The 10,807-nt window shown below is 34.2% G+C and overlaps 1 protein-coding gene across 1 annotated transcript; it reads right to left on the bottom strand.

Annotated features, from left to right (window-relative positions):
* Positions 1 to 3,743: 3,743 nt before the first annotated feature.
* LOC110910870 (cytochrome P450 716B1) lies at positions 3,744 to 6,330 on the bottom strand. The gene is made up of 4 exons (XM_022155450.2): positions 5,241 to 6,330; positions 4,690 to 5,140; positions 4,337 to 4,524; positions 3,744 to 4,242 (listed from the first exon to the last, which is right to left on the bottom strand). The coding sequence occupies exons 1-4, from the start codon at positions 5,739 to 5,741 to the stop codon at positions 3,928 to 3,930; spliced, it is 1,455 nt and encodes a 484-aa protein (XP_022011142.1). The 5' UTR covers positions 5,742 to 6,330; the 3' UTR covers positions 3,744 to 3,927.
* Between the last annotated feature and the right edge of the window lie 4,477 nt (positions 6,331 to 10,807).

Below are 10,807 nucleotides of genomic sequence, written 5' to 3'. Positions count from 1 at the left end.
AAATATAAACTTAGCATATATATTTATTATTATTATTATTATATAATATTATAGTTATTATAGGTTTATTATGGATATGGCAGTTATTCTCCTTAACTGCCGATTATATAGGTATATATATATATAAACATTCATGTATTATTAGGGTTATCAAGATATTTTTCAATATACAATATCCATATACGTATGTTTCTCTGGGTTTCTCGGTTCTGTACACAAACACACATGAGTACGGAACGATTACGATGATGGTTTCCGCTGTCCGGATTTCCAACATGTGGTATCAGAGCGCATGGTTAGAAAACGAAGAATTAGGATCAAAATTACATGATCCTGGGAAGATACGGATGAAGAAGATGGAAAACAAACACGGGAAGAGGCGAGAAACAAATAGCGATTCCGATTATATGAGTCCCCGATTACGCGCGATTGCAATCTTGAAACAAGAGATTGCAATAATGGAATTGCAAGACGAAGTTGCATTAATGGAATACGAATCGGGACGTCACGAAGATAACGGAGATGCAGGCGAAGTAATGACACGGAGAGAAGAAGACGATTCCGAAAAAGATGATTTGGCCTGTAAAGATGTTCACGATGCGGCATGCTTCACCCCGAATGTCTATATGGTTGGTTACGATCGGGAAGATCAGGAAGAACCAATCAGTGATCAGAAGGATCACAATGATTCAATCGAAGAAACGGAATACTATGATTCCGGTGACCGCAGCGATGAAAAAGATGAAGACTCCTATGTCTTCGTAACTGAAGGCGATATGCAAGATGATGTTCCGGTAACCGGAACCTTTCATGAAGAACAAGAAAGGAATCGGACACGAAGAATTACAATGATAAATGAAGTGAAAGGCAAAAGGCATGATACTCTGTTTTTTAAAGAAGTTTATACCAGATATACTTCTGCAAATAAATCCAAAAGGATGATCCAGAGAAAAAAGAATGAGTTAGTGAAGATTTCAGCGACAGAAGAAGTTTTAGCGATGACAGTTACTGACAAAAGAAGGAAGATAGCAACAGAAAACAGGTTAGCGACAGAACGATTTAGCGACACTGAAATTGCATTAACGACGGTCCAAAGACTTACAGCGACAAGATGGGTAATGAACAACAATATTACCGCACTCGGCATCACGAAACAAATCAAGGTGGATCTATGGACGAATCATGACAACTTTAAAGAAAAAATGGGTTTATCATCAAAGCCGACGTGACGAGCCATTACCGATGCTAAGTTTAGGGGATGGTGTTAGAAATATAAACTTAGCATATATATTTATTATTATTATTATTATATAATATTATAGTTATTATAGGTTTATTATGGATATGGCAGTTATTCTCCTTAACTGCCGATTATATAGGTATATATATATAAACATTCATGTATTATTAGGGTTATCAAGATATTTTTCAATATACAATATCCATATACGTATGTTTCTCTGGGTTTCTCGGTTCTGTACACAAACACACATGAGTACGGAACGATTACGATGATGGTTTCCGCTGTCCGGATTTCCAACAAAGTGGTATCAGAGCCACTACAAGATCTGATGCGGAGATTAAACCAACTGCCACATCAATGCCTTGTCAACATTGCATTGATGAGAAGAACGAAAGAAAACGACGAACTCGACGTGAACGATTATGTTACTATTGCCATATGCCTGGTCATCAGATTTACACGTGTAAATCCAAAGAGAATGATGAAGAGTCGCAACTTATTCGACAAGCGATTAATACCGGAACGAGAACTCAGGATGAGGAAGTGCATTGCTGAGAAGAGATGGTTGTTACAGGAACCGACGGTGGGCAATGGAAAGATATCTGGTATGTCAATCCGACATTTAATCATCATTTTGTGAACAACATAGATGTTTTTAAGCGTGTAAAACATATTATGGGAGTAGAAACAAGATCCGGAATGAATAACTTCTTATTCATCCGAGGAGTGGGTATAGTTGAAATGAAAATGGGAAACGAAACACTGAGCGTTCCTAGTGTTTTCTACTCGCCGGACATCAATCGAAACGTTCTAAGTCTTGAACAATTAACTCTTCAAGGCTTTACGGTTCGACGATCCGGCGATACATGCAAAATATTTCTCATGTTCTCATCTCCGGTGATGAACACAAGAAATGATGTGACGGGGATAACAAAAGAGGAGGAACTGGGAATGAAAGAGAAAGAAAGGCTGAAAAATATGTGTGGCGTAGATGACGAATTCAAGAACGATTACTTGAATTCGTATTCGTATTTCGAAACTCTAAATGTTACGGATGAAACAGAAGTTGATTGGAATCTAATGATCCTAAAATCATTAGAATTCCACGAGTTTGAAGATTGTAAAGCGCTGATCGATATGCTTGATGATCGTGAATACGTGTTCAAGTATAGGTTTGATCTGCAAAAGAAATTCGAAGAGTTGGTTAAATGGTTTCTAAATGATTATTTAGGGATCACTCATAGACCAATTCCACCGTACACTATGGATCAACAGAAAATAGATTTACTGAATCTATATATGTTGGTTGATAAAGATGGAGGGTATCGTAATGTTACAACAGAAAATATGTGGCCGATCATTGCAAAGGATTTGGGTTTGGAATATAAAGATGGTGATTTCATACGGGTAATATATGCAATGTATCTAGACTGTCTAGAATACTACTACAAATTCAAAACGATTCAAAGAATGGTGCATGATAAGGAAGTAATAAATGAAGATGCTGAATCCTCAAAGAGAAACCACAGGAAGACTAGAAGTGAAGACATGGACGGCTGCAACGATACTGCAGGAGGAGAGCACCGTGAAGTTGAATCAACTCAAGCTGCGTTTTTTGCAGGAATTAGGGACGATAACTGGAATCAAATGAAGAAACGAAAAAGATTCAACTTCAACCAAGCAAGAAGGGCCGTTGAAGAAGCCAACCGAAGTGTAATGAAGCAGGCTCACAAACATAACCAAGTTTAGAGGGGTTATGTTAGAATTACTTAAACTTAGTTATGTTTTTATCTATTATTTGTAATATACTTATTCGTAGGTAACATATGATAAGTGAACGATTAAGTTAGATAGTATGTTATGATATGTTATAAGCGGTTATTTAGCGGGAAACAAATTCAAATAACTGTCACCACAGTTACCCGCCAAAGATAACCGCCAAACTCTTATGTATTTAATCTGGTTGCCGGCAAATATGTTGGGTTACCAAGACAGTTTCAGTTACAACGAAATTGTCCACTTTCATTCTATCACTTTTGCTTGTATTCTCTGCATAATCTTGATATAAAACATGGCTGCAAGTCTCGTACATGTTTCCGCTGCATCTGCAAGTTCTTATGCACGAGACCAACACGATCCGGATGTCCAACATGCTAGTCGTGTAAGGCTATGTCGTAACTTTTTATCTGAACTTCAATTTTTTTATGTGAAATGTGACATGTGTAGTTTCTGGTTGCATGTTAACACAAAAGTTTGTTTTTCTTCTCGAAGAACTCTTGGTTTCTTTGTTACGTTTAATACAAGAAGTGTGTATAACATAAAACAACAAAAGATTTGAATTTTTTAGCAAGTTATAAAAATGGTCATGCATAGTAATGTTATGACCCCGCGATCTATGGATATAGTTTTTAAAAGACTTCTTTTTGCTATTCAAAAAGGGGTAGCAGACTAGCAGCGCAGCTTGTTGCCCGTTTACCTTCTATCTCGATGTAATTTCCGGTTAGAGTATATAAAAATATCAAAATCTTATTTCAGGTTATTAGTTAAATACCAGATTCGTACAGTCTCATTATCTTTCATTAGTACTAATCATAATATATGAACAAACTTTAGAAGTCTATCTCAACTTTCGGTCAGCTCGGTGTCTCCCCTTGAGTTTAGAACGAAAGGAATTTTCCCAACATTCATGCTTCCATGGTTTTGTTTAGTGGCTTGACCTGAACTAACAAACCTTGATCAAATTCTGGCATTGGAACTCTAATGAACGATTCATCTTTCTTAAGTAGCTCCCAAGTGAAGCTTGTCACCAGACGATGCATCATGACTAAAGTTTCCATTTTTGCAAGCTCAATCCCAGGGCACATCCTTGGCCCAGCTCCAAACGCCACGTAACTAAAAGGGGGTGGTGGCGTGTGCTTCTCATAACGAGTTGGGTCGAACATGGTCGGGTTTTGAAAAATGCTATCATCCATATGTGTCATGGAGGCTGATAATAACACCTGGAAACACATTATATAAAATCAATAATAAGTGATGGGTTTATATGATGTTTTGTCTCTTTAATTTATAATTGATTAATCAGTTATGTCATACTTGCCACCCTTTTGGAATTATAAATCCTCCATACTCAATGTCTTGCTTAGCTCGTCGGAAGCTCAAAGTCACAGGAGGGTTTATCCGCATCATCTCAGTTGCTACTCTCCAAGTGAACTTCATCTTGGTGAGGTCTTCCCATGTTAAAGCTTCTTTGAATGCTTTACTACTGGTAATTTCTTTTTGTTCTGCAATATCAGATATATAAACTTAGTTTGATGGTCGATCTTGAATTTGGTTTCTATTGCCCTATGTGTGTAAGCATATGCCCGAACAATATATGACATAAGTAGATGCATTTTTATATATGTTTAAGCAATGGTAGCAACGGAATAAGGGCAAAAATGTGTTACCTCTAACTATAGTAGAGTAGATAGATCTATCGTTAGCCAAAAGCCTAACCAAGAAGGTAAGAAGGACGGAGGTTGTGTCATATCCAGCAATCATCACAACGATAATGTTGTCAATGATCTCCTCTTCGGACATCATTGTTGAGCTATCATCATCATCACGAATGCTAAGCAACAAAGTGATTAGATCTTTATGACGATCACTTGGCTGATTTTGATCCTGGAGTGCCTCTCGTTTCTCGTGTATAAGATGCAAAAGCATCGGTACAAGTTTCTTCCTTGCTACGAGCCCACGACTATATTGAGTGAAAGGCAAATTGATTGGAATTGACAACACACCTTCAATCATATCTTGGAAAAGCGGTAGCATTTTCTCTCTTTTGGGTCCTCTTTCAATCCCAAAAAGAAGCGAGCAGATAATGTTGAAGGTTAAGATCTTGATCAAGGGTTGCACCTACACAATTATAATTTAGAATGTTAATATCTCTAGTGTAACACACACATATATTTGTACACATGAAAACTAATAAGACTAATATAGTACACTTATTTACCTGGACTTCATGTTTCCCATGCCAATGAGTTAGAAGATGGTGTTGAACTTCTTCATCTACTTTTCCAACATATTGCTTCAACACTTCAAGCTTAAGAAACGAAACTAGGGCCCCTCTTACTCGTTTGTGATCATTTCCAGACAACTCGATTATATTTTTGGAACCCAAAATCCTGCTGATTGATGGCGGTTGTGTGTTGGTGAGTAGGCTCCCATCACAAGTGTATATGAACTTATTCGCGGCTGGACCATGCAAAACAACTGTCGGGTATCCGAAAAGATTTGCTTTCCAAACAGGACCGTGGTTTGTTATTCTTTCTTGAAACCATTTATCAACCCTGTCGGCCTTCAAGGCCTTTAAAAGGCCAAGGCTTTGCCCTATTACAGGCAGCCCCAAAGACCCTGGTGGTAGTCGATCGCTATGCTTCTTATACCGGAACAGGAAAAAAATGGGAACCAAAAACAATAGTAACAATAAAGTTATAAACATCATGAATTCCATGGCTACAAAACACAAGGTAGTATGAGAGAAATCCTTGTATATATAAAAAAATATTGTCCTTTTATGTAAATGTCATTTTATGTAAATGGCATCAATGGAAAAGATCCAATTTACATTAAACTTTCCGGAACACGATATTTAAGATGTAAAATTCTATATTGTCTATATTCATTAATGACGTATATTATTTTTAGACACTATTGTCTAGTTATCATTAAAAAAAATAGATATAATAAGAAATAACTTAGCCTGTTTTAAGGACATAAGGTTCAAAAGGGTAATTCAATTTTGCGTCAAAGAATAATCACAAGGTGTATTAATCTTACAAATCTATCTATGCATGTTTGCTTTTGCTTTTACGATAAAGATAATTCTTAAGAAGATAAACATTTAAGGAGATAAACATTTCTTAGTGTAATTGTATAACAAACTATGATCCCAAAATTTAATCATATTATTTTGCTGCTAATTGTTGTGTTGTAAAATTTGAATGTTAGGATGATAACTATAAAAAATCACTAGGTTAGAACCCCGTGTATTACACGGGTTGAATAAATGTAATTTTATATATTAAATAATAAAAAGTTATATCATTATCAACCATGTATATTGTACGGGTTAAATAAATGTAATTTTATATATCAAATAATAAAAAAGTTATATCTTTGAAAATCATGTGTATTACACATATTAAATAAATGTAATTTTGTATACTAAATACTAAAAACGTCGTATCTTTAAAAAAACTCGTGTATAAACGGGTTGAATAAATCTACCGAATAATAAAAAATTACATCCTTAAAACCCCGTATATTACACGTGTTGAATAAATCTGAAAAAAAGTTATATCTTTAAAAACCATGTGTATTAAAATTTGTAAATGTAGAAATGATAACTAATATTAGTTAATTTTAGGGTAAATTACTTTTTGAGTCCCTGTGTTTTAGTGGTTTTAACCACTTGAGTCCAAAATCAAAAAGTTTAACGTCCTGAGTCCCTAGTCATTTATTTTATAACGTTTTGAGTCCAATTTTGTTCATTTTATAACGATCTGAGTATTGGACTCAAAAGGTTAAAATTTGGACTCAAAAGGACTCAAATGGTTAAAGAAAATGCTTATAGGGACACAAGTCGTTAAACTTTTTGATTTTGGACTCAAGTGGTTAAAACCACTAAAACACAGGGACTCAAAAAGTAATTTACCCTTAATTTTATTTTAAGTTTTGTAAAAAATATTTGATTCCAAACTAAACAAAACGTTCAAATATATAGTTAATATCAAGAGTAAATTACAACTTTGGCCCCTGTGGTTATTTCACTTTTACCGTTTTAGACAAAAAAATAAATCTTTTAACATCTGAGCCCCCAACGTCTTTTTTCTAACCCTTTTGGCCCCTAACACTAACCTCATCTATTTACTTTTGGGGGCCAAAAGGGTTAGAAAAAAAAACATTGGGGGTCCAAAAGGGTTAGAAAAAAAAAGACGTTGAGGGTTCAGATGTTAAAAGATTCCTTTTTGGGCTAAAAAGATAAAAGTGATATAACCACAAGGGGTCAAATCGTAATTTACTCTAATATCAAATTAGATAACTAAGTTTGAATTTGAAGTAAATAGATAAATATAAAAGTAATAATTAAACTAAATAATATTTAGTAGGAGGATTATCTATAATTAATTAGAAGAAATTAAATTAAAATAATAATTATCCATAAGACATTGCCTAATACGATGACAAGTGTCCCAAAAGTGATTTCTTTTTTTATATAGTATAGATGTATATACAAACACAAGACAATACACTGGCACAATAATATCCAGTAATTAAAGAAATAATGAGGATAAAATGATGACGACTTCAATTATATATAGAGTTAATTGCTAAAATCGTCCTTGAGGTTTGGGTACGTTTGTTATTTTCGTCCAAAATTACACTTTTGTACCAAATTGCCCCCAACATTTGTAACTTTTTGCCATTTTCATCTAAACCACTAACTTAGTTTATTTTTCTGTTAAGTTGATGATATTTGGATGAAACTGGCAAATATAAAACCACAGGGACGATTTTGGCAACTTACTCAAACCCTTTTTAATTTCTTTTATTTGATTATTTTCGTTACATCTAACTTATAATAAAGAGTAAATTACAAGTTTTGTCCTTTATGTTTGTATCAAATTGCAGGCGGTGTCCTTTACCTTTAAAATTGATGAATTTTGTATTTTATGTTACAAAATCTTGCACGTTACGTCCTTTAATCCTAACCTAGTTAAAATTTTCCTGTTAACTCAAGTGACATAAGGGTATTTTAGTCTTTTTACTCATTTATTTAAAAAAATTAATAAATAAAACAAAATTAAAGTTTAAAAATTAATAATATATATGTATTACACAGAAACCTACCCCCCTCTCTCTCTTTCTTAACATCTCTCTAACCTATTTTTCTCTCAACCTGGCCTCCACCGCCACTAACAACCACCCGTCACCATCACTGCCCCCACCCGTCACCCCCACCCGTCACCCCAAACCACCACCTCCACAACTATCAAAATCACTAAATCAACACCAATAATCGTTACGAAACAACACCAACCGTAATCCGGGCAGCCATCTCCGTCGTCTGAAACATAAATCCGGGCCATCGTCGCCTGTGACAACTAACACCGCCGTGATAACCATAAATCAGGGCCGCCATCTCTGTCTTTGAAACTTTCTTGTTGTTGATGACAACTATAAATCCGGGCCGCCATCTTCGCCGCCTGGGACAACCACCATCGGATTTGAGCAACCAGATGTATAGTTAGAGAGAGAGAGAGAGAATAATGAAGTTTTTAATTTTATTGTTTTAGTAGTTATTAGTAGTTAATGAGAGGAGTCACCGGAAATCGGGGGGAGATGAAAGAGGTAGTCACCAGAAATTCGAGATAGACTAGAGGAATACTCACCTGAAAGTCGATGGAGAGAGAGAAGGTCTTCTAATTGAATGATGCAGCGGTCGTCTTGAAATTAGGGCAACACATGTTGAGGAGACCATCTGTTTCCATTTTGATTTTAGTTTACAGTCCATTGCCAACTGTTTCTTTATTCTCTTGTTACCTATTTGGGGGATTTGGTGTTTTGCAGAGTATTTTCTATGAATTTGTGATGGTGATGTTGGTTGGTGGAAAGAGGTTGTAGAACTGGTGCATAGAGAGAGAAAAAGGGTTTTTAGAGAGAGAGAGATAGAGTTTATATATAATCTTTTTTCTTTTAAGATATATCTTTTAAATAATAGAGTAAAAAGACAATTATACCCTTATGTCACTTGAGTTAACAGGAAAATTTTAACTAGGTTAGGGCTAAAGGACGTAACGTGCAAGATTTTGTAACATAAAGTACAAAACCCATCAATTTTAAAGGTAAAAGACACCGCTTGCAATTTGATACAAACATAAATGACAAAACTTGTAATTTACTCTATAATAAAAGACTCCAAATAATGTCACATGGAATTCTCTCCTTCAACCTTATAAATTTTATTTATATTTGTTTAATAATAAATTTCTTTTAATATTAAATATTAACTAATAACCAATATATTAATATCACTTATTTTTATCCTTATCTTTATCTAAAATTAATAAATAAATTAAATTTTGCAATTTTAACCCTTTGTTTTTTTACTTTTAACCCAAAGTTTTTCATCGTTTGCAATTTAATTTAACTCTTTTTTATTTCAATTTTGGTCCACCATACTTTTCATCTTTCCCAAGTTTTTCGCTTCGTTCTAAATTTTGTGAGTTAACGCGCCGCAACGTGCGTGTGGGGTTCAACATTTGTTCATATATTTTTTTCCCGTTTGACTGGCCCGTCGCGTCACATCTATTTCTCTGCGTTTAAAAAGTTCGTCCGACTGCAGGTCTTGGATGAACTTAGTTATTTTTTCTATGTTTTACGTTTCGGTTTGATTCAAAGATTTAATGTCTGCTTTTCGCTCGGCCAGTGGGTAAGCTTGACCTGAATGACTGGGGGGGGGGGTCGAAAACGTATATTACCAAAAAAGATTTATAGAACCGGGGGTTCGAAAACGTATATACCCAAAAATTTATATACGAAAACTATATATATAACACTACTGAGCGAAAAGTTCGGGGGGTCGCCACCCCCCCCCCCCCCCCCGCGCCCCTAGGAAATATGTTGGTAGAAATAAAATATAACAATCAATTACAACTTTTAGTATTGATCAGTTGTAGAGATAGAAAAAAATTGTAAAACGTTACATACTTTTTAAATATGTTCAGCACCTAGGGAAATATGTTGGTAGAAATAAAATATTTATTTAATTAAGATTATGAGGGTAACTATCTAATACTTATTTTAAGTGGCTTGAGTAAAGAAACTTTTGGTTCATAGCATTATAATTACAATTTAGTGGGTAATTGTAAGGTTTGGTAACGATACGTTCTTTGATGGGGGGGAGGGGGGGCACTGGCTTCTATTTTTCCTTAGAAAGCGAATTTAAAAAAGTAGAAGATGAATTACAAACTTGGTAAGTATGATAAGATTTTTTTATTTGACCATTTTCAATAAAGTCACCAACATTTTAGTTTTATAAAATTTAGAGGTTTAAGTAGATTTTATTTTTAGAAACTGTAATATATAAAAAAAATTAGAAATTAATTTATGTCTTAGTTTATAAACATCCTTCGTCTTAATAGAAAAATTAACTTAGTTAGTGGTTGGATGAAAATTTATAAAAAATTATGTGACAAAGCTATTATTTTTTTCATATAAAAATTGCATATATATTATTTTTTATTATATATGTAACAAAATTAATTAAAAAAAAGAAATTTAAAAGAGTTTGAGTAAATTGCCAAAATCATCCCTGTGGTTTTATATTTGCCAGTTTCATCTAAATATCTTCAACTTAACAGAAAAAATAAACTAAGTTAGTGGTTTGGATGAAAATGGCAAAAAGTTACAAACATTGAGGGCAATTTGGTACAAAAGTGTTATTTTAGATAAAAATGGCAAACCTGCCCAAACCCCAGGGACAATTTTGGCAATTAACTCTATATACTAATTCAT

Source organism: Helianthus annuus, chromosome 15 (genome assembly GCF_002127325.2).
Source record: "Helianthus annuus cultivar XRQ/B chromosome 15, HanXRQr2.0-SUNRISE, whole genome shotgun sequence".
Classification (NCBI taxonomy): domain Eukaryota; kingdom Viridiplantae; phylum Streptophyta; class Magnoliopsida; order Asterales; family Asteraceae; genus Helianthus; species Helianthus annuus.
The sequence above is the reverse complement of the archived record's forward strand: the minus strand, read 5'-3'. Positions and strand labels throughout refer to the sequence as shown.

Coding starts and splice junctions, on each gene's coding strand:
- LOC110910870 (XM_022155450.2), bottom strand. CDS start 5,741: ATGGAATTCATGATGTTTATAACTTTATTGTTACTATTGTTTTTGGTT. Junction 5,141..5,240: donor ATGGGAAACATGAAGTCCAG/GTAAATAAGTGT, acceptor ATAATTGTGTAG/GTGCAACCCTTGATCAAGAT. Junction 4,243..4,336: donor TAATTCCAAAAGGGTGGCAA/GTATGACATAAC, acceptor ATGTGTTTCCAG/GTGTTATTATCAGCCTCCAT.